Below are 25,115 nucleotides of genomic sequence, written 5' to 3'. Positions count from 1 at the left end.
TATGGGGGACATTTAATAAGTCCGGCGTTTTCTGTGCCAGACTTAAAAATGTCCCCGCAGCTCCCGAACTATGGAGATTTATGTAGAGGCGGACTTCCTCTACATAAATCCTGTGCACGCCAGTGTGCACGGCAGGAAACCCCACGCCAGCTGAGAGCTGGAGTAGGTTTCCTGCTTATTTTTTGCCGATACCACCCCCTCCACACACCACTGGCGTACCAGGTGGAAAGTGGCCTTTTGGGAATATTCTATTCGCAAAACGGCCATTAGCGAATACAATTATTCGCAAATAGCCACTTTCCGCTGCAAAATACGATTTTGCCACTTAATACCGGGCCCCCTATGTGTCTACCTTCTCTGCAGTTTTCTGTCCACTGCCTGTTGTTAGGGGAACTGTGTCTCTACTTACAGACAGACAAGGACAAATTATGGAAAGCTGAGTTGGGGCTTAGCATGTGCTCAGGACAGGACTGATACTACAAAGCAGGCCTGGATTTCAAACAGCAACAGCCCACATATTACCCCCACATATCACAGAAAAATAGTAGCGGACAATGCATACTGTGGAAAATGTACTTGGTCATGCCCCTCCCCAATCACATAAATTAAAAAAAAATAAAAAAAGAATAGAAGCAAAATATAAAAAAAATAGAAGCAACAAATCACAGGGTGAGAGGAGCACTCTCACCTACTGACAACCGTACGCTTCCAATACACAAAGAACCATACAACCAATACCAGCATACAGTGATCATATAATGACCAGATATCACAACTGCTCTACAATCTATCCAAGAGGAGCCAGCACTTATCAGAAGGGTCTGGCTAACTAAGCCCTGCCAGAGGCATAATACAGTCTTATAGGTCGCCGTACATAAGTATTGCAGTTTCTTATGTAAGTGCTGTAAACAATACCCCATCAGTTACTCAGGGGAAGACCAGGATAGGTGGAAGGGAGTGTTCATCTCATTAACTAGGTAACCAATTTATTCTCTGATATCTCCTATTAGCCATAAGGATCAGTATTTTTGTGCCACTCTGGCTAATAGAAGAACCTGTCCGCAGATAAGCTTATCTTTACATATTGTGTCTTTTCCTCCTGATTGATGGTGTTGTTGGTTTATTATATCCCTTATAGCTAATAGTGGCCTTGACCACTGATGTCTGAGCTGGGTCTCTTTACCTATAAAAAAATTACCAAAACTATTCTTCCCAGCATGCTCTGACAGCACTTGGGAGTAGTACCTAAGTTCTTCACCAAACAGACATTTTTTCTATGTGCAATAACACCTTAAGCACATCATCCTTCTGATTGTCATGTCTATCATCAGTCCGCCCTGAATGATCACGAGAGGTCTAACAAAAGGCGACGAGAACAAGAAAAACAAGTTATTTTCCTTTAAAATCAGCGCTAGAAACAACCCAACTGTGATGCATAGAACAAGGAGGATACTGTTCTTTGTAATATGAGAACTATCATTATATGAGTTGTAAAAGCGAAAATCCATGATATGTTAGCAAAGAGGGATTTGACAAAATGTTTGATGTTCCCTGTTCCATATCAGAAAATGCAGTACAATGAGTTACAGTATACAGCACACCTATCTCTGACAGTCCTTGTTTATGATGATAAATTGACTGTGATGAGTTCTCTTTTTTTCTTTTCAGTTTTTATTGCAGAACCAAATAGTCTACAAATCTAAATATACTATGTATCTATTATAGGAAAACTGTACAAAACAAATCAATACTTTCAATAAGGCAATCATATTCCAGCACAGAGAGAAAAGAGATATGCAATCCATTCATAGAAAGGTACAAGTATAGCATACTATAAAACAAGCACAAATCTGGTACCTTACAGGTTATTATGAACCATCAAACACATTGATTAGGGGGTGAAAGGCTTATCATTAAAGGTTTTATCATTTGTTTTCATTTTATTTATTAAAAGTTTTCTGTATATTGCTTGTAAGCAAATCTATGTGCCTTCATGTTAACAGACTACAAATAAATCCTGTGTAGTCTGATCAGACAGTCATAATGCCTTCTACTTGTTCCTTACATTTTACAGTTGTACTTGGGAATATACTTCGCTGTAAGGAAATAAGAAATAAGGATCTGCATGCACACTCTGACTCAGATTAGTGTCCCACAAATGAGTCCTGGCCTCCAGATAAGGCCCTGGTAGAATCTCCTCAGTAGGCTTTCTCTGATTTAAACATCTGGAATCACACCCCAACTAGCTCCAACCCCAATATATTTACCCCCGGGGTGGGGTGGAGTAGGAGGAGGTAATTTGGGCAGGAAAAATAGGGTTCTACCCTGTGATAGACCACAGGAACGCAGGGAAGAGCACTGTTGAGTACCAAGCTCAGGGATTGATGAATACTAAAATATCAGATGGTGGCACAGACCATAAGAAAAATAGTTTCACAGTTAACCCTTCTAGTGAATCTCCTTCAGCTGTGCTAGACAGTGCAAAATACATAGTGACACCAAGTGGTGGGAAAGCGAACTACATCCTTCAGCTCCAGAGCATAAGAACACATAAGTAAGAACCTAAACATACTATAATAAAGCAGTAGACACCCACTTTGGGACACTGCCCATGGATGTGACTAGTATGGCTAGTATGCTCTAAATTTCACAGATAAGCTTGATTTTGGCCCTTAAGGGTGGTATAATCTGACAGTGGTGTCCTCATACCAATAAAGGTTGTTCAGCCCTGCTTTATACTATACCTGTGGTGGCAAACCTATGGCACCTATGGCATGTGAAGCCCCCAACAGCTGTACAGCTCTATCCTGGGAATCCAGAACAATTGTCCTGGATTCCCAGGTAAGTGCACCATTTAATTGGATGCATGGTTTTAAGAAGTGCATTCAATGCGGCCAGAACCTCAGACACAGGCAGTGACTCTAATACATGCTGCCGGATAAAAAAAGAGGAGAGCTGCCTGAGTCTGTGAGGTGAGTTTGAATTTAGTGTTTCTTAAAACATAGAGCACTGCTGTGTTCTGCAGGAAAGCTCACACTCCCCTCAAAATGATGGGAGTCCATGCTCTTTACAGTATTAAGGTTAAATTGCTGTGTTGGCACTTTGAAAAAAAATAGTAGGTTTTGTTATGCAGTTTGGGCTCTCGGCATCTAAAAAGGTTAGCAATCACTGTACTATACTATTCAAAGGTTCCAGGGATGGCGTACTGGCTCTTGGGTCATGATATCTATCCATCTGGTTTGTGACAAGTCATTCTGCAGTAATTTACGTATATTCACAGTAAAATACAATTTACTATCAGAAACTTTCAGATTATTTTTCTCACAAGCCTCTTTCTCTCAGATACAATTGTGGCTGGACGTCAGCCAGGGTTCAGGGGGAACTCCGCTCATCACATTATTCCGACAGTTCATCCTAAGTACTGATATCAACATAGTTATATCTCAATTACACTTAAATGGGGTATCTATTCATCACAGGCATCAAGTGGTCCTGGAGGGCTGCCCTGAAGACAGATGGATTTGAAGGATTAGAAATTTAGTGTAACTAATCCTTCCCCCCATGCTGAGCTAAATTTACAGACTGCAGGGGGCGATAGTTATGACTGCTTTTCAGCAAGTTTTGGCTACATCTTTGTCTTTTGGGCTTATGCTGATGTCAGGAAGGATCATACTTGGATGTGAAGGGAACCTGTCACACTAAACATGCAGCCTAATATCATGTTATAAAGCAGAAGATGCTGATACACAATGTTATTTATTTATTTAAATCTCTGCTCATTTTGGGCTTAGGAGTTCAGTGGGTGGTCCCAATCAATGACTGACAGTTCATTCTATATGCACACTAAGGCTGGGTTTACATATATATGATGCATCCATTTCCGTTTTTTTGTAAAAAAAAATTGACCACAACTGATGTCACAACTGATGCTAAAAAGGCATCAGTTGTCATCAGTTTTACTATCCATTTTTTCTTTTAAAACTATCAGTTTCTATCAGTTCTATCAGTTGTCATCAGTTTTTTCCTATATGGCATTACAGGGGGCCATCAATGTAGGGGGGCAGCAGCACACCAGAGCTCTCTACTTTGGGCAGCAGGACTTGGGGATAACCCCTATAACAGGGGAAGGGATATCCCAGACATGATGAGAGTTGTAGTTTTGCAAGACCTGAAGAGGCAAGGTTCCCTACCCCTGTCCTATAGTGCTGCACATGTACAGAGGAGCTGGGGGCTGCCCCCCTACAAGGGGGCACTCTGTTGCAGAGCCAGGGTTAATGGGGGGGCAGGGATATCTCTATAGAGCGCCGGAGGCAAAAGCCGGAGGATGCATAATGCATGCGTCTGCACACGGCAGCCGCTCAATTCAGAGATGGCTGTCCAATAAAAACGGGTGTCATTTTGATTGTGTGCGAACATATCCTCAGACTGATCACAACCTCTGGACATTACATATCATGTTCCACCTACTAACTATTGTGACCATTAAATTCTTGGTTTATGTAAATACATTTCAACTGAGGAGCATTTATCACTTGAATTTCTTAAAGTGACTCTGTACCCACAATCTGACCCCCCCCCCCCTAAACCACTTGTACCTTCGGATAGCTGCTTTTAATCCAAGATTTGTCCGGCGGTCCATTCGGCAGGGAATGCCGTTATTGTCCTAAAAAAATACTTTTAAAATTGAAGCCTGTGCCAAACCGGAGTATCTGTGCCCTAACTTTGCACCACCCCTCCATCACTCCTGTCCACCCTCTTCATCATTAGGAATGCTCCAGGCAGATTTTCTCCTATTCCCCACCTGTGGCAGCCCGGCAAATGGGCTGGATCGTTAAGGACCTGTGCAATGTTCAGCATGAAGAAAATGTTTCAGTGGCATTCCTAATGATGAACAGGGTGGGGAGGAGGGACGGAGGTGTGGTGCAAAGTTAGGGCAAAGATACTCCCATTTGGCATGGGCTTCAAATTTAAAAGTTTTTTTCTTAGGACAATAACTGCATCACCTGCCAAACGCACCCCAGGACAGATCTTGGATTAAAAGCAGCTATCTGAAGGTGGTTTGGAGGGGTCAGATTGTGGGTACAGAGTCGCTTTAATTTTCTTTTTTTAGCAGGTCTGATTCGGCAACATACTTCTTTCCAACTCCCCCATACCTCTTGCTATCAGATGTAAAGCTTATAACATCATTGATGTGTTGTTCTGTACATGAGACCACAAATAGTTCATGATAGCAGTATGTATAGCGTTACTGTTACATTGGTGCCTTCACAATATACAATTCTAAATATACAAGTGCGCATAAGCGAACACAGTGCTGGCCTACAGCCATGATGCCTGCAATCTCTCCCCTTACAGAGATCTTTCCATTCCTTTGGTTCAGTGATATACAGAGTATAACTCTCTGGCATTTTCACAGGATCTTAAAGAAGCATGACGTTTAGTATCATGGTCTGGTTCTTTTTCATGCATAAAGCTTCACAATGAGAATTTAAAATATTTATTAAGAATCCTAATTTATAACCTTCAATCTGGGGTTTGGAAAGATATTTTTTCCAAACAGTAAGTAAAAAAATAAATAAAATTAAGTAGGAGGTGAAGACGATGATATATAAGAAGGACTTAGTGAAGAGTCCAAAAATTACATTGCATTTAAAAGATTTAACATCTGTGAAAATGGAAACTGTTGGCAGTTTTATAGTTTGGAATTTTACTCAATGGTCACGGGTTAGGCTTACTGATTGCTCTGGTGCACATGCATATATCCCACCCTTTAGGTCCAAGAAGCTAAGCTCTTTGGTGTGGTTTTTTTAGCCCCCGAAACTGGAAAGCTGAGTTATGGTCCTTTTACACAAGCAAATAAATTGCTTAAACAGTCCATTGAAGATCATTTAGTGATTGTTTGAAACCATTGTCGTTTACATGATGAGATAAATTGCTCCAAAAATTTTATATCCTTCAACAGATCATTCATGTCTTAAAGGCCTACCCACACACCAGGGTGAACCTGCGAACAACTGTTTAGACGAACCGTTGAAAAACCGACCAAAATATTAGCGAACGACCAGGAACGATTTTAGTACAAATGGATTAAGGCTGATTGATAGAGCAAAATCTAGTTTTTTTATCACATATTTTTTGGCCTTTTTAAATAATTGCAACAAATAATAATAATAATAATAATAAAGCAGTAACAACAAGATTACTTCGAAAGTTCGTTCCGAGTTTTGCACTTCAGGATGCAAGAGAGACAACAATGAAACAAATATAATGAGGATAGAAATTCTTAGCGTTACCCTGGAGAGAAACCTTTCAAGATTATTTACGGGTCTATAGCCTGTGGTTTGCTTCACATGTTATCCCCTGATGCTGTAAATGTTCAAGAGAGAATTTTGATAGAAGGCCACCCAGAGTTCCCTTATAGTTCTTCGTGGCAACCCATTGTGTGTCAGTTCTGTCTTTGCACAGTGTTTAATTCATCAAATAATTTTTGAGTTGCGTTCCATATTTATTCTCTTATGACCCGGCCATTTTTGGTATGACCCAATAGGTTCGGGGATGGTAAGTAATTCTGATAATAATAATAAGAGAAAAAGAGCATTGCAGGAAAAATAAGAGTATAACATGCTGTATTGGGCCATCCTTGAGTTATGAACCGGTGAACAGGTGAGAATGGGAAATTGAGTGAAAGAACAGGATATATGTCCTCAAACAATTCCATAAGGAGGAAAATCAACCAACGACTAGTCAAATAGTGTACAATACTGGGCACAGACATATTTCATAGTCTATCTAGGGCAGGCATTATAGAGGTATTCTGGACTATGCCTGAACAAGCCGCTACGTACCTTCCATCCTTCCTTGCTACCCCTTCCCCCTTGTCTCTCCCAGTCATTTATTTTCTCCTGATTTCCGCTCCTCTGCTACATTCTATTTCAGTTTATACCTCTATATTGACTAAAACCTACAGGCCCCAATAGGGTGGGCATGCTCCGCTCAAATGATACAGAATATGAATGTACAGTGTCAAAACTTTTATTGTCTTCCTGACGTGGTTTTTGTTTGCCTTTCTGTACACCAGTCTGATTATTTACAGATGTTATTTTATTTGGGGTGTTGTCCAAACCATTTGGACCTGATTTACAATAAAAAAAAAATTAGAAAGAAAGAACTATGCCCAGGCAGGTGTTAAATAGAAAAATAACCTATACTTACCCTCCTCTCTCCCCCTGCTGCTGCTGTCATAGAACTCCCACTGCGCAGCACTTCAGGGTTGGCAATGTGATTGGCTGAGCGGCCAACTGCACATATTGACCCTGATCCAGGAAGCGATATACATTGGGACTGGGAGCTCCATTAAAGTGAAGGGACCAAGGAGGGTAGGTTTGTGTTATTGTTTTGTTTAACACCTATTTAGGCATAGTTCTTAAAATATGAATTAAAAAATTAAATGGATTATTTCAACTTCGGCACATAATATCTCTCAGCATTCAAACTTGTGTGTTGTTAAATCTAACAACCTCACACTGTTTAGATATACCCTTACTATCGACAATACTATTTTGGACTTCATTTTGGTCTACATTTAAAATGAAGGTCCAATGAAATCCTGTATCTGTGGTCACCCCGTCCACAATATGAGGGATAGCTATAAGCAAAATATAGAGGCTGATGACTATGAAACTATACAAAAAGTTGTAATTTTATTATGAGAATGTCATGACCCATGTTAAACTATATAGATGTCATAGATAGGGTCCCCCTACTGAGGGCCTCCTATAAAGCAGACTGGATAACCTCAAACAAAATATGGCCTTTCCTGTAACAAATAAGGCGACAAGGCCCACCCTATGTACACTGAGAACCAGAAAGAATGATAAACCTGAATATAACACATAAAAATTAATGTGTTAAACTAAATTGTATCAGAATGCAGGAGACTAATGGTCCGTTTACATGGAGCAATAATTCGCCCAATTGATCGTTTAACGATTTTGAAGCAACAATTAGATTTTGATAACAATCAGTTTAGACAAAGTGAAAACTCGTTTAAAAAATTGTTATTGCGATTGTTTTAAGATTGCTTAAGCCCATCTCACACATCTGAATCTGTGAAAGACTGTTTACACAAAGCGATCGACCAACAACCATTTGAGAACGTATTAAAAGATCACAATGAACGATTTCTCGCTCGTCACTTGATCGTTCGCTGTGTTTACACAGGCCGATTATCGATCTTTATCGCGAAAATTCTAACGATAATCGTTCCATGTAAACGCACCATTAGAAATGATTCTAGAAATAATAGAAATGGAACTACTTACCTTCACTTGCAGAGAGGAAGCCACCTGGAAAGACTAGTGCCAGCGATGCCAGGAGAAGCCAAAGAGCCATGTTTGCGTGAGCTGCAATTAGAAATGACACTTATAAACTTATGAAACCAATAGTAATAAATGAATACATACATATACACAATTAAAAAAAAAAGTAAAAACTCGTGTGGCCTTACAGTTTGGGTTATGGCTTGTTCACAAGCTTTTATTATATATCTTTACAAATACAGTCGATGTCTTAAAATATTACCAGAATTGAAAGTAAATATGTTAATGGTCATAAATACAGCCTCCATACACATCTATAGAGAGCAATTCCAATCAGATATGAAATTACCTCTACCCATTGAAAATCACATGGTTGATGTCCATAGTGAGCAGTACCATGGAAGTTTAATGCTACTTAGTTTAATGGGCCATTACCTTAAAGAGGGTTTTTTAGGATAAAACAATTCATAGCTGGTCCCACAGGATAGGCTATCAATAGTTGATTGACGTGGTGCCGACACCCGTCTTCTCTGCCGATTAGCCAATTAGGCAGTCGCACTGCAGTGAGAATGGAGTCTGAAGCAGTTGGCTTTATTTCCTGTGAAGCGGTGGTACCAGTGTACTGCAACCTCTGCTCCTAGTGAAGTCAATGGGAGTCAAGGCTGCAGGACACTGGCACTGCTGTTACACAGGCAACAGAGCCAACTGCTTTTATCTCCTTTTCCACTAAAGTGAGGGTGCAAAACAGCCGATCAGCAGGGGAGCCGGGTTTCAGCACCCCCGATCAATTATTAATAAACTTTTCTGGTGGTCTCTCATTGTTTGTTCAGTTGGGCTCCAAAATAAAGCGGTCGCCATGGCAAGCATCATATTCAATTGATTGTTTACATAAGGAAAGCCCCTACATATAAATGGTGATAAGCCCAGTACTACAACTTAGCCCCATTTATCACTCATATGGATGAACTGCTGATGCTATATCTGGGGCATTACGAGCCCTTTATTGCGCTGATTAGCAGAGATTTCAGTAGTTGGTATAAATCTGGTCTAAGCTCCTGTATGTCAGTATTCCAGCCCTAGCAGAAACATTCAGAACATTGTCACTTCCCTTCCTCCACTTCTCTTGGCAATGGCTTAAAAGTGAATAGTTCAGAGGGAGGAGACCATGGGGACACAAGAAAATTAGGGACATGAACTGCTAAAATTTCTATTCCAAACTTTGGCATGATAATGGTGAATTCAGTATGAATAGATAAATGAAGTGAGGTGTCTCTTAAACTTCGGCTCCTTTCTAGTTTTCGGCCTCGTATACCGGCAGAGCGGAAGTCTTGGTTTGGATTGTGAGTCATACAAATCCTAAAGCTCTCAACATGTTCACAAATGAAGACGATAAAAGTCAAGAGGGTGATCAATGCTAAAATAAAAGGCAGCAGGTCTAGTGGTTTCCTAAATGACAGTGTGAGAGGTACTTTCTGCTCCTTATGATGGAATTCTTCAATAGACCAGATAAACAAACTTCTTCCTCTGAGGCTTTTATATGAGCCACGAACTAACCAGCAGGGTCAAATGCTACTGAAAAGTTGTTGTTTTTTAAAGTGCCTCCTTGTTACAATTTCTCATACAATTATATGTCCTTACTCTGGGAGTTCTGATTAAGGTCAACTGCTGTATATTGTAGTTTTTGTGAACACAGCCAATAAGTATCTCATCATAAGAAGACACTATGAGGGGCATTTATTATGTGGCACCCACTTGTTCATAAATCTATTTGCAAATACTTGTTTTGCAAATAATTTAGTTGCTAGTGGGCTCTCTGTGCCGCTATTGCCAGAGGGACGGGAAAGGATGTAACAGGGAGTGCGGCAGCCTGCAGAGGGGGCGTAGCCTCTGCATGCGCCCTATTAAAAATGTTTCCGGTCTGCTCCAGTGCACACAGGATTTAGGGCCAGTTCACATGGAGTAAAAGAGGCGGAATTCCGCAATTGAACTCTGCCACAGAATCCCACCAGACTCTGTGTCTATGGGAGAGCTCACACGTCCCCACTCTCCGCACCTCTCCACTCAAAAAATTGACATGCGGAGAAAGGAGGCAGCAAGCTCTCCTATAGACAGCCTGTATGACACGGAGGCTGGCAGGATTCCCATTGTGTTCCATTCCCTTTTATTCCATGTGAACTGGCCCTTATGTAGAGACAGTGTGCTTCTACATAAATCCTTAGAGCCTTGGCACTGCAGGGACACTTTTAAGTCCAGCATTAAAAAAAAACAAAAAAAACTGATTTAATAGATAGTTTATTTCTAGGATCTATGTTTATCAATTTACATCAGGTCATGTAAAAAATGTAACTCTCCAAAAGTCTTAGCATGGAGGAATATGAAGTCATCTACACTCACCAGCCACTTTATTAGGTACACCTGTCCAACTGCACGTTACCACTTAATTTCTAATCAGCCAATCACATGGCGGCAACTCAGTGCATTTAGGCATGTAGACATGGTCAAGACAATCTCCTGCAGTTCAAACCGAGCATCAGTATGGGGAAGAAAGGTGATTTGAGTGCCTTTGAACGTGGCATGGTTGTTGGTGCCAGAAGGGCTGGTCTGAGTATTTCAGAAACTGCTGATCTACTGGGATTTTCACGCACAACCATCTCTAGGGTTTACAGAGAATGGTCCGAAAAAGGAAAAACATCCAGTGAGCGGCAGTTCTGTGGGCGGAAATGCCTTGTTGATACCAGAGGTCAGAGGAAAAATGGGCAGACTGGTTCAAGCTGATAGAAAGGCAACAATGACTGAAATAGCCAACCGTTACAACCAAGGTAGGCAGAAGAGCATCTCTGAACGCACAGTACGTCCAACTTTGAGGCAGATGGGCTACAGCAGCAAAAGACCACACTGGGTGCCCCTCCTTTCAGCTAAGAACAGGAAACTGAGGCTAAAATTTGCACAAGCTCATCGAAATTGGACAGTAGAAGATTGGAAAAACGTTGCCTGGTCTGATGAGTCTCGATTTCTGCTGCGACATTCGGATGGTAGGGTCAGAATTTGGCGTCAACAACATGAAAGCATGGATCCATCCTGCCTTGTATCAACGGTTCAGGCTGGTGGTGGTGTCATGGTGTGGGGAATATTTTCTTGGCACTCTTTGGGCCCCTTGATACCAATTGAGCATTGTTGCAACGCCACAGCCTACCTGAGTATTGTTGCTGACCATGTGCATCCCTTTATGACCACAATGTACCCAACATCTGATGGCTACTTTCAGCAGGATAATGCGCCATGTCATAAAGCTAGAATCATCTCAGACTAGTTTCTTGAACATGACAATGAGTTCACTGTACTTAAATGGCCTCCACAGTCACCAGATCTCAATTCAATAGAGCATCTTTGGGATGTGGTGGAACGGGAGATTCGCATCATGGATGTGCAGCCGACAAATCTGAGGCAACTGTGTGATGCCATCATGTCAATATGGACAAAATCTCTGAGGAATGCTTCCAGCACCTTGTTGTATCTATGCCACGAAGAATTGAGGCAGTTCTGAAGGCAAAAGGGGGTCCAACCCGTTACTAGCATGGTGTACCTAATAAAGTGGCCAGTGAGTGTATATTCCAGTTTGCACGTATTGTTTGTATGTATATGGTACCTTGCTTGTTTTATGTATGTTTCTTGCCCATTGTAAATCTTATCGCCGATACGGGCTGATATGGCTTCACTTGTCAATGGACTGCTCAGCCTCTGTGATACAGAAGCTCTACAGCCCTGCTCTGAATAGATTTGGGTCACAGTAATTCAATGTCTTCTGTACTTGGCTTTTACTACAGTACTGGTCTGGCAGTATGTTCAGCCAACTTTTCCAAGGTCACAGGGAGAGCACTGAGAATGCAACCAAGTCCACACAAGTCCTAGCACTAGTCCTACAATCAACAACATTAGACTGAAAGATTGTTATACTCAATGCATTGCTTACATTCTATATTACTTGTACAACTTGGTTCTATTACAATTGGTTCTAGTACTTCTTTCTTTATACTTTTTGGAAGTCAGGATGCATACATATGTCCCTAGTCAATTTTTTGAGAATCCGAGACTACTGGTGTAAAAGCTTTTTTGCATATCTTTTCTTCCCTACATTGTGCATATAATTGATCAATTATGCAATTATGCTATAGCAGCTAAAGTAATGTAAGCTTCTTCAGTAGTAGCTGCTCTATGCAAAGTTGCTTAGACTCTAATTGGTCATGACCTGTAAAAATTGTAATACACTCTCTACATAAAAAACAGTAAGAAATCAGAAGAATACATTTCACTTTAAGGCTATGTTCCCACTACAGGATCATAGCTGGAAAAGGCAGGCCATCTGTTAATATTGACAGCCACAAATAATGATCATGATCATTACTGGTGGCCGTCATTATCAATACACAGACACCTTTCCTGATATAGGACAGCATGTTCCCGTATTGGGAACATAGCTTCAATGTGATGATGTTCCACACTGTCACTATCATTGGCTACCAAAGTGTACAAGCATACCCTAGGATACTGGTCTAGCAGAGGACAGCACCCTTTGGAGATGTTGCAGGCAACTACTTATGGTCTTTATCTTGTGGGTAAATTAAAAAATAACCTAAATGGTATTGATCATGTGTGCTGTGTGTATAACGATTACTATAAAGAACACATTAAAACTGGACATGTATATTTTCTGGACACTAAAACTGGACATGTATATTTTCTGGACACATAGAAGGTGTTTCCTTTAGTGGACCCAAGGAACCTCATCCAAAACTATTGACCTCACAATGCTACAGTATGTACTGGTCTTAAAGCGACTCGGTACCCCCAATCTGTCCCCCCCCCAAACCGCTTGTACCTTCAGATAGCTGCTTTTAATCCAAGATCTGTCCTGGGGTCCGTTCGGCAGGTAATGCAGTTATTGTCCTAAAAAACAGTTTTCAAACTGGCAGCCCTGTGTCAAAAGGCCGTGGCTTACAGTATCTGTGCCCTAACTTTGCACTACCCCTCCGTCCCTCCTCCCCACCCTCTTCATCATTAGGAATGCCCCTAGAAAATTTTCTCCTGTCTGAACATTGCACAGGTGCTTTAACAATCCAGCCCATGTGCGGGGCTGACACAGGTGAGGAATAGGAGACAATCTGCCTGGGGCATTCCTAAGGATGAGGAGGGCGGGGAGGAGGGACAGAGAGGGTGTGCCAGCCTAATGCATACACAACCTAGGCCACGGCCGTTTGGCACAGGGCTGCCAGTTTAAAGGTTGTTTTTTAGGACAATAACTGCATCACCTGCCGAATGGACCCCAGGATAGATCTTGGAGTAAAAGCAGCTATCTGAAGGTACAAGCGGTTTGGTAGGTTGTGGGTACAGAGTCACTTTAAGGTCCAGCGTTCATTTCCAGTGCCTTCACATGGCACAAACAACCGTCCAGGCTGCACGGACGATTGCTGTATCATGTAACATTCATCGTTATCGGCCGGGCATCTCCTATTTACACAGAGGGATATGCGATCAGCCGATGAGCAGGCACTTTTCTATTCGGCAGCTGACTGCTGACACTTTTACATGGGCTGATTATTTATAGAAACGTTCATTGTCGATAATCAACCCCTGTAAAAGGGCCTATACCCTACTGTAAGAGAAGGGTAAGTGGGCCAGTTGTCTGTCGTGGGGGTTCTTTTCTGTGTCAGATAGGTAAGTGGGCCCATCATCTGTGGGAGGTCATTATTACATTAAATGGGTAAGTATGCTCGTTATCTACAGGAAGTCATTACTATGTCAAATGGGTAAGTAGGCCTGTTATCTACAGGAGGTCATTAGTGTGTGGACCTGTTATTTACAGGAGATAATTACAATGTCATATCATTATGCTGGCTAATTATCTGTGGGAGATCATTACTTTATCAAATGGGTAAGTGGGCATGGTATGTATGGGAGGTCATCACTGTGACACATAGGTAAGTGGGCCAGTTATCTGAGGGAGCCCATCACTGTGCCAGACAGGTGGGGCCCATGTCTAGCCTTGATTATCCTTAGGCAGCTCCGTTGCCTCGCTACCTAATTGGCATTGTTGCCTGGAATAGGTTTCTCTAATAATGACAGGATGGTGACCTCCATGTTGTTTTCCTCAGTGACAGGGCTTCCTGGAATTGCTTCCTTAAAATACACATTGTACTTGTTAGCTCCGCACTTTACTAGTCCCCTATGGCTTGTGATACTACACTGTGATATTAGTCAACTGCACGACTTAGTTCCTTTCATGATCCACAGCTAATACATGAAAAACAACACATCTCATGCATCAGATGTTGCCAAGGAGATGGTTCATGCGACACATCATGTCTGTTCCTGTCACGTACAGGGAGCCAAGCAAAAGCCTAGATTGTACAGAACCAGAAACAAGACAGATATATTGTTCTATTAAGCATGGGGCTATGTGCCAGTGCTACCAGACAACTCATAATTTATTAGCAGCACCAAAGGTGTTCTTGAATACATAGAAAAATTATACTTTTCAATTTAATTCCATTATTCAGCCTTTTTAGACTCATATTTCATATTTAGGTTCATATTTCACCATATTTGGTGTATACAATAGGAAAACGCCCCAATGAGTGTGCTGAATCCATGGCCACCATATGAACAACTGTATGACACATTGCCAATTTACTCACATGTACAACAATGATATAAGGGAACCCATTGCCATAAAGATCAGCCAAACACATGGCTAAACGTTACTCTTCTAGAATGTTTTGGCCTATTATATAATATTGACAATTCTTCCTATACATTAGATTTCCTGGTATATTTGTGAGGTTAGTAAAGCCCAATAAACCCAATGAAGAACCTATGGTTTATTTTTACTTTAGAAAAAATACAGATGAAGAACATGCTGTGGTTTATGGGGAATACTCTTTTGGGGTAACAATGTGTATAAACACATGCATAGTGTTATCTTTGGGTCAGTGCTTGTCTTGCCAGCTGGTGTAGGCATCCTTATAGGCCAGGCAATGCTCCCTTCGGAAAAAAAGTATGTAAATTAGTTTTCTTCTAGAAGAAAGAAATATTGGTTCTCTAGTTCCACCTAATGCAGGTAGCTATCATGTAAGACCTCTCTGTTCACACCAGTCTCCAATGGTAGTGCTTTGATTATTACAATCGGATGCATAAAAACAATCCATTTCAAGGTGTGCGTTAGTGATGCACCCTGGTAAAGGAGCTATATTAAATGCCAAGAATCATATAAACGTGCTTGAGCAAAGAAGGCATATGGGCCACTTGCTGTCATTATAAAAATGGAATCATAGGGCCAACATCATAAGGGTCCACGAGGTGGGATCCACCACCTACCATATATCTACTACTACATGTATGCCATCTTCATTAATGCCTGAGCTTGGGGACACCCCTAAGAAGGTCTCTAGAAGGTGCTAACACGAGGGCTGGCAACATCAGTGAAAGTATTTTCTGAGCAAGAATTCTTATGTTGTTATTCTTCAAAGATCCGACATCTGCTTTAGGTTGAATGGCACAAAATTACATCTATGCTCGTTATTAAAAGAGATTGATTTTGTAATACTTGTATGATCTAATAGCATATGGATATAATAGAAATAAAGGTCCTCACTGTGCGCCACTTTATTATCCAGGGTTTCGTCATGTAATGGACCATACATTTTCCCTACAGCATCAATTGTTAGGAAAACATAAAAGACAACTAAAAGGAATAATACAATAACCCAACCTCTATATACAAAAACTATACAGTCTTGTATTACATATGACCCCACAAAAATATATTATTAACTCAAAATACCAGATCCATGAAAATGCAGAAAAAAGGTAAAAGGCTAAGTATTCTCTGCCATGACAACAAAGATAATAATGTATCATTACATAAGATGTGGGATTGTGCATGTGAGAGACTGCATGTTCAATGAATATTTCTCTTCAGCCTTCAAATAGGGAATTCCAATGTTATTCTTCAGCCATCAAAATATAACATTAAAGAAATGTATGGCTGATGTAAAACTGATAACAGATTTATTTCTTCATATAACAACTGGATATAGTTTTGCCTCTACAAGAAAACATGCAGATGATTTATGGCAGTAATAAAAGAAGGATGTGGCGTTTATCTGAAGTTGTGGGATGGTTTATTGTTTTTAAAACCAAAAATCAGTTACATAGCAATGACAAAAAAGAACAAAACATCTAAATCAGCCAACTGTATTTCCTCATTGTGTTGTTGCAGAGGAGAGAAAGTAGAAAAAGTGAAGAAGCAGTCAATATGCCCTTCTAGTAGCTAGAAAAGTCCTTCCAGACTACTTGAAGGTGTATCCAGGAAAAGACAATAGATAGCCTATCCACAGGATTGGCTAGCAATATTTGACCAGTGTTGTACCGGCACCTGATGTCCATGTCGATCATCTGATCGCACCTGCAGTACAGTGAGAATAGTTGGAAGTAGATGGCTCCTATCCCTGTGTAGCCACACCACCAAGGTACAGTAACCTCAGCTCCTGTTCACTTCAATAGGCAAAGGGTGTCTATGTGTGGGGTGTGTATGTGTCTGTGGCTAGGCTGTTTTTCTGTTTTTCTCTGCTTTACCCCATTAAATGGTCAAACATTATTTCAAACATTATTCATTTGTTTCATAGCCTATATGACTTCTAACATATTTGTAAATCACTTCACTAAAAATGATACCTCCTCTAGAAAAATGCCCTAAAGTCTTGGCCATCAGGTTTCTAACTTCCCCGCATTCTGCTGCTTCATTTATTAAGGGTTTTGCGCCTATTTTTAGGTGAATAATTGCCTATTTTATGAACCAGTATTTGACTGGCGAATATTTTTTAGATGTGACATTTTTTTTAACCTGCTGTTGAGTATTTACCAAAAAGTTTGCATAATCCAGGATTAGCACCCAATTTATCATTTATCAAGTCTCACAAACAGGTGCAGGCCTACGTCTCGTACCAGGTAAATATGCTTGCGCAATTTTTGCAACTTTTTACTTTGATACATTCACTATGGTAGTGCAATATTTTAATTAAATATTGGAACAAAATATACACCAGTCCTCTTTGAAGAGTCACACACATTACACTCCTTAATGAATGTCCCTCTAGTAAATGTCCCTTAGTAAATGTCCCTCTAAGTGTTGTGTTTTTCCATTATACGACTAGAAAATATATAAATACCTAGGGTGGGACAAAGGGAAAAAGAAATCTCTTTTAAATTAAAAGTAACAATGACGTTTGCCTTCTTACTCAGAGAAGGATTTAGTATAAATAAATGCACCAAGATGAAGTTTCTATAACCTTTTCACTTTCATCCTTAGCAGCAGCACATAATGGGGAAGATTCTATCTTTCCGCAATGATGGTAGCATCTGTAAACTGCCTTAAAACGTTAGTTGAACAGAACTTTATAAAACATGACTGGTCCTTTTAGCATGTCCTGGCATGTGCAGCCAGAGCTAAGTAAAGAAGGAGAAAGTCATAGCCTACAAAAAGAAGGAAATCTTCAAAGGGAATCTCTCACTCTGGAAAATATTTTTTTGAGACCTGTGCAATTCCTAATTCCCCCTGTGGTGGTGCTGCAACGGATTTGGACAGTACTGCTACAGTAGGTTTTCCTATATATTAAAGCTGACTGCTAGGGGCTCAACAAGAGGACACAGTTTTCCTAGTTCAATTGTAGGGTACCAGGATTTTAGTAACACAGCAGCGATGACATGTCTAAAGCCAATAAAAACAATAAAACTATTACAGAAGTTGTTTTCATAATAATATTCATTGTGTAATAATAATGAAAATAACCAACCATACAAAGCACTTATATTGATTATCGTGTGGAATTCAAAATAAGTGTTTTGTATGGTAGTTTTTCAGTGTGCGGAGAAGACAGATATCTGTTTTTGAATTCACGCAGCAGGTGCATGTACTCTGGTAGATAGGAGCGCCGCAGGTTTTTGCTATTTTTTTTCTAGTATTTAATAAAAAGTAAACAGCCTTTGTTATTTACTAGAACACAACAAAAGCAGTTTAGCTGGCACGTCACCTTACCTCAGCCGGCTTCTTCCAATTGCAGTTACACTTTGAAATAAAGAAACATTTCTGTTCATTTACACTTAATAACTATATTTCTTATATACAGCAAAACAACAAACAATACTGCAAAGGGTACTCCACTGACTCATTTCTGATCTATTGTGGTCCTTAATGCAGAACTCCAGCTGAAATCCATGAATAAAGGGGAGCATGATAAAAAATTATGCTTACCCATCCCCGTGCCCCCACAGCCGCAGCGGCACCACACACTGACACCTGCTGGCATCCTGCAACTCCTGCAACGTCAGTGACTGTGCGGGAAACCTGCCTGTTTCGGTCGGAGTTCCATATAAATCATACTTACAACTAAGGATCATATCATATCAAAAAAGCATTAGCATAGAGTACATTTCTAACATTGTATATTGTTTCAATGTTCAGAATATTAACCCTTTAGTGACTGCCTCATGCTGCCAGCTAGCAGGTGTAGATTCTGTGAATGTGACATCTAGACTACATATTGGTATAAGGGTAAGTCCACTGGAAACAACATGTATGCTCATATGCTATACTGCTCTTGACAAGGACAACATAACATAGTTGACAGGAACCCTTTAGGCTATGTTCACACATAGTATTTCTGTCAGTCTTTTTATCAACCAAATCAGGAATTAATAAGGGCAAAATTATATTGGAAAGATTCTATGTTTTCAACCAACTCCTGGTTTTGGTTAAAAAAATACTGACCAAAAGACTGACAGAAATACTGTGTGAACATGTTTTACATTATTGCTTATTACTTTGCAGAATGTTTAATGTAACCTTTACCACCTGTGTTTTATAACCTTCACCATATGCATCCTCTAACACACGACTGCGTTTGTCTACACTTGACAGTTTTGCTCCCATGGTGCACTGCTCCTTGGCAGCAGGAAACAAGCAGAAATCCAAAGGCAGCTTTTGATGTGATTGGAGAATAAAACAAGATGTCACTTAATACCTGCTGTCACTGAATATTTTACATTGTTCTAGTCTGCAATGTAAATATATTATAGTGATGCTTACCTTTGATTTTTTTTATTTCCATCTTACATTTACATATTACATCTTAATAGCCATTTTAGTCATTAATTTCGCACATTACATGGTGCAGAATCCTTTCGTTCCAGACAGCAACAATAAACTTTTTGGATGACAAATTACTGTAAATACTCGGCGTAAGAGCAGCATGGTATTACACAAATGATTTTCCTAGGCATGTGCCAAAGCAATAAATAGGCTAATTAAATGCTACTTTACAAGATTAAACCTAAATCTTATTATATCAAGCTTATTATCTTGCAGTAAAAGTGTAGAGCCAGTAAATCTTTGCTGTTTTAGAGACTGCGGTAATGAGATGCAGCAAAGATCTATACAATTACCACTGCGGCAGTGTAAAAGACCCTTCTTATAACATGAGCCCTCACCATAGTCCACTGGGAAACTATTTGGCAGGAAGCAAAGGGGGTCAATTACATAAAACACATGGTTAAATGGATGGTCAAGGACCCTCTGAGAAGACCCTCTGACTAGTTTATAAAGACTGGCTTTTTATTTTGACCATGATGTCCAGGGAATATACTGTATAGTATGGTTATTAGTGCAGTGTATGCTTGTATTATTTGGGCACAATATGGTATACCATAAAGGTTACGTTTACAGGTAGTGTATATGCTGCAGATGTTATGCTGCGTAAATCAATTAAAATAAATAGGTAAACATAGCTGACACTAATCTAAACCAGGTAACATACTATGACTATGATTGTTTCCGCTGTATAGTGATATGTCCAATTATGCTAAATGTAAAGCACTTGTACCCTTAGTAATGTTAATCAGAGGGGCTGTGACAATGGTTTAAGTGCCTGGACCTTTTTGGAACTGGTTAAAGGGGTTATCCAGTGCTACAAAAACATGGCTACTTTTACCCACTCTTGCCTCCAGTTTGGGTGGGGTTTAAAACTCAGTTCCATTGAAGTAAATGGAGCTCAATTGCAAACCACACCGGAACTGGAGTCAAGAGTGGGGAAAAATGGGGAAAAATGGGGAAAAATGTGGCCATGTTTTTGTAGCGCTGGATAACCCCTTTAATCACCACCAAAACCACCATATTAAGTGGCCGTTTCAGTCAATATCCAGCTCAATGTATAAGTCTAATGGTACTTTTACACGGAGCGATAATTCGCCCGATCACACGATTAACGATTTTGAATGAACTATGTTTTTTTTATAACGATCAGCGTTTAGACGGAACAATACATCGAACGGAAAATTCGCTATGCGATCGTTTTGCGATCGTTTAAGCCTATCTCACACATAGGGGAAATCGTTGAAAGAATGTTTACACTGAACCATCTGCGAATCTTTTGCAAATGATCAACGATGATTTGTGAACAAGATCAAGATCAAAATGAACGATTTATCGCTTGTCGTTTGATCGTTCGCTGCGTTTACACGTACGATTATCGTTCAAATTTGATCGTTATCGTGCAAATTCGAACGATAAATCGTTCCATGTAAAAGGACCATCAGGATGTGACAAGGGAAAACAAAGACAGTTGTTGTGAGACTCTTAATTGAGCCTCCACAGACTCTTTTTGCCTATTTTATTTACAAGGGGACAATGCACATAGGAATTCACTGTATTGAGCACCTCCATTGCCCCCCCATCCTCTAGATTTGATATGAATAGAGCTGCAGGTTGGCGCCTGACCTGCAGTTACATCAGTTACATAAATTTTCTATGGAGCTGCTGGAAAGTGATGCTGTATGGGCTGACTTGTGGCTGCATTCAAAACAAAGGAGCGGGGGGGGGGGGGGGGGGGCAGGGGTATGGATGTCAGACTCCCCCCCCCCCCCCCCCCCAAATCTCATACTTGTCCCCAATCCTGTGGACAGGGGAAAGGTAAGTTTAAATCGGAAAACAAACGCCAAACTGTATAGGCGTGGCCTGGGACAAATATTCATAATGCCGAAACATGGTCACTACTTACACAATATAACTTCCAGTGAAATTAGATTTAACTCCTATTTACTTGGATTATTCATTAGTTTTACAGTCCATTTACAGGAATCTAGAGAGATAATGAAGGCCCATACGAACCTCTGTCTGGTAATACAAGAATGGATTTTTTCTGGGTAGCTGGATGTACAATTAAAGAGATGCACAGATGTATTTCTGTTAAATACAAGCTATATTTGCTTCTAACAAAATCCATCCTGCATTCCTGTCTCCTTGCCTCATGGCAGCTTTTACTTCAGCACAAAAGATATTTTTTTTTACTTCTTACATAAGGAGATGTCTGCTGCCCAACAACAGGCAGTGGTTTGGATTTCTCATTTAACACTCTTTATTAACACCATTCCACGGCTGAAATGCCTGACACTAGTGCTGCCACACAGGAGAGGCCAAAAGAGAGAAATCTAAACTAAAGCTCTAAAACATTTAAAAAGGTGGTGAAAATGTAAACTACAAAGTAATATATGAGGTTTTTTTTCCGGTTTTAATTTACATATAAAAAAAAAAGAAAATTAAGCAAATTTAAAAAGTAGAAAAGGCATTGGATACATTTATTTTCATAATCTGTATATATGGCTTATATGTAGGGAACCCGGACTCTCTGCAATGATTCCCGATCTCTTCCACCTCCGTGGAAAGGGTGGATAAAGCGGGAGGACCGCTTGGAAAACTAGGATACAGCCTATGGCTGTGGCTGTATCCCGGTTTTCCAGGTGGTCCTCTCGCTGTATCCACCCTCTCCAAGGAGGTTTAAGACAGCGGGAATCATTGCCGAGAGGCCGGGTTTGTACGAACTCGAACCTCAGCAGATTCGGACCATCCCTACTTATATGCATGCATATGTATCTCCAGGGTACCAGACTACAAACAAACCTGAGTGTAGTCTGATCCTACAGCTATCTGGTAATGGGGAACTATCAGCAGGTTAGCACTCCGCAAGAGGCGCTGAGGATAAGAGTGAGTTTCTTACCTTCATCATCAGCGCCATTTCCGTGCACTTAGTCGTTTACTCCATGGTCCATTTGAAGCGCTATACCACCCCCTCCCACAGCGCTGATCTGTCCCGGGCCGCCCCCCCCCCCCCCCCTTCTAATTATAGTCAATTGAGCGAGCTGGCTGGGGGTGGGAGCGGACCATCTCCATGGCGGCGGGACAGTCCTCCTAACGGACTTACTAGACCGAGGAGTAAACCACTAAGTGCACAGGCCTAAGTGCCTCCTGCGCAATAGGGGGCTATAAGCAGATAAAATTTGTCTAAATTGCTGATAGTCCCCCTTTACTGTATTTCCTCTGCCCCTCCATAATAGATAACTACAGACTTAGGCTATGTTCACACACAGTAAAATAATACCAATATGGTCGTAATATATACAGTAATAAGAAAACAATGTGTGAACAAATTAAACCAAACAACAGGTTGTTTTTGGACAAATCTTTTTCATTATTTTTACACCTGTATTCTATTACTGCTGTTTTCCAGTACTGTTTTTGCACTGATGGTCAATTCCTCATAGACTTCATTTTTCACTCAAATGTATAAATGTATTTTGCCTTTACTTTACTGTGCAAGAACATAGCCTTAGGTTACACAGTCTGTCAATATACTGTAAGGTGTCCATACACCTTCAATTACTGTTGTCACTCCTGTCCTTCCCATGTTCGACACAGTGTTGGCAGATGATGTCTGCGAAATCTAGGGAGGCCCAATACACCTTTTACTGCTGGCTGAAGTGTATGGCCACCTTCAGAAACTAGGTTATATGCTTTTCATAGGCAACAATGAAGAGGATAGGTGGAAAAAGAAATAGTGTAGTACTGCTGAGATATAAGCTTTAGAAGTTTTATTCAAATTAGAAGATAAAGCTCACAAGGTGTTCCCCTGGGCTACAAAAACTCTTCTCTCCCTATAACCCCTATAACCCACTCCTGTTTAGATTTACAGATTCAATGTTAATGTGTTTTTACAGCCCAGGTGAAAGCCCCAGGGGCTTTATCTCTTTATTTGCATAAAATTTCTAAAGCTTATATCTCAGCACTGGAGCAACAGATTGAAATAAGAGTTATATTTCTTGACACAGAGTAAGAAGCCCAATTGTTCCATGCCTTTACTTTACTCTGCAAAAATCTTCTGACAGGTCCACCTAAAAGAAGTCCAGTGGAAATTTTTATTAAAGTATTGTACTGCCCCCCAAAAGTTATACAAATCACCAATATACACTTATTACAGGAAATGCACATATAGTGTTTTTTTCCCTGCACTTACTACTGCATTAAGGCTTCACTTCCAGGAGAAAATGGTGATGTCACGACCCGACTCCCAGAGCTGTGGCTGCTGGAGAGGATGATGGCAGAGGGACACTGAGGGACACAGGGTACTGGAGGGACACTGAGCATCCCTCCGCCATCACCCTCTCCGGCAGCCACAGCCCGCACAGCTCTGGGAGTCGGGTCGTGACATCACTAAGTTATCCAGGAAGTGAAGCCTTGATGCAGCAATAAGTACAGGAAAAAAAGCATTTTATAAGCATTTGCCATAATAAGTGTATAGTGGTAATTTGTATAACTTTTGGGGAGCAATACAATACTTTAATAAAAAATTTTTTTATCAGACTTCTCCTTTAAATAAGACTAAGAAATCTGCTATATCCATGGCACATCATAGATGGCATCAGAAGACTGTACATCTCTTTATAGCTGACAGGCTCCGATAAGCAAATACATGCTAACAGATACATTTCATTATGCCAGTAAAATGAGTTTGCGAGTAGCAATGATTCCTTTCAGTGAGTCACAGCAGAACCGTGGAGCTTTCAATGAAAGATTACCATCATCTGTATCACTGATTACATCTAACTGTGTTTATTTTGGACTCACACACTTCAGCGTTCATTGCTACTATACTATGGACTAACAGGCAGCATGTACATTGACAGCCAGAAAGGTGCCACATTGTGTCAGACCAGACTAGATGGGGTGGAAGGAAAAGTCTACATTAACCTAAGTTAAAAAAGAATTGCAATATTCTTCTTATTTAAAGGCAATTAACCAATTAACACAGGGGACAATTGGTAGCAGTCCAACCTGGGCCCATATGACTCTCTACCATACAAGAATACCCTAGAATTATGGTACATGGTAAGTTGGTGGGGGAGAGAGTGTGCATCATACTTTTATGCTTTTTGAGTATGAGAGGAAACTGGGGTATCTGGAGAAATCACACACAAACATGGGGAAAACAAACTCCATGTAGACGTTGGCCCTGGTAGGATTTAAAGCCAGGATCCCAGTGATTCAAGTCACAATGCTAAATACTGAGCTACTAGACAGTATACCATGGCTCACTGGAGGCAATTACCATCTGGGTAAACATGCTCTATAATTATTGATAGGGAGCCCTGACCTCACTGGGACTTGGTGGGCCAAGATTTACTTTTAATATACTCCAGGAATCCATAATGGTTACTAACACCTTTGCCAGAAGCAGACTATATAAAGGCCACCATACACATTTAATAACTCACATCCAGCAGTCTCACCCATACGGACTCCATCCTCCCCATACGCTTAACCAAGCATTTTTGTGTTCTCTATACGGAGGTTTAAGAGGAAGTCAAAGACCTCTGGCTGCAGCTTATCTTTCACAGAACAAAGGGGTTGGGCCATGA

At 40.6% G+C, this 25,115-nt stretch overlaps 1 protein-coding gene across 6 annotated transcripts in view; it reads right to left on the bottom strand.

Moving 5' to 3' along the window:
• The window catches only part of GHR (growth hormone receptor), a 248,303-nt gene that overhangs the window by 88,723 nt on the left and 134,465 nt on the right, over window positions 1-25,115 (bottom strand). For 5 of the 6 annotated variants that reach the window (XM_069962749.1, XM_069962748.1, XM_069962750.1 and 2 more), the window contains one exon: window positions 8,322-8,402. In XM_069962749.1, the coding sequence (XP_069818850.1) occupies window positions 8,322-8,391 (70 nt within the window). In that variant the 5' untranslated portion in view covers window positions 8,392-8,402. Of the gene's footprint in view, window positions 1-8,321; window positions 8,403-24,971; window positions 25,017-25,115 lie in introns of those variants that run through there. The other variant, XM_069962747.1, reaches the window with a different exon arrangement.

The sequence above is a fragment of the Dendropsophus ebraccatus genome, chromosome 3 (assembly GCF_027789765.1).
Source record: "Dendropsophus ebraccatus isolate aDenEbr1 chromosome 3, aDenEbr1.pat, whole genome shotgun sequence".
Lineage (NCBI taxonomy): Eukaryota > Metazoa > Chordata > Amphibia > Anura > Hylidae > Dendropsophus > Dendropsophus ebraccatus.
Note: the sequence above shows the minus strand (reverse complement) of the source record. Positions and strands in the feature narration are given on the sequence as shown.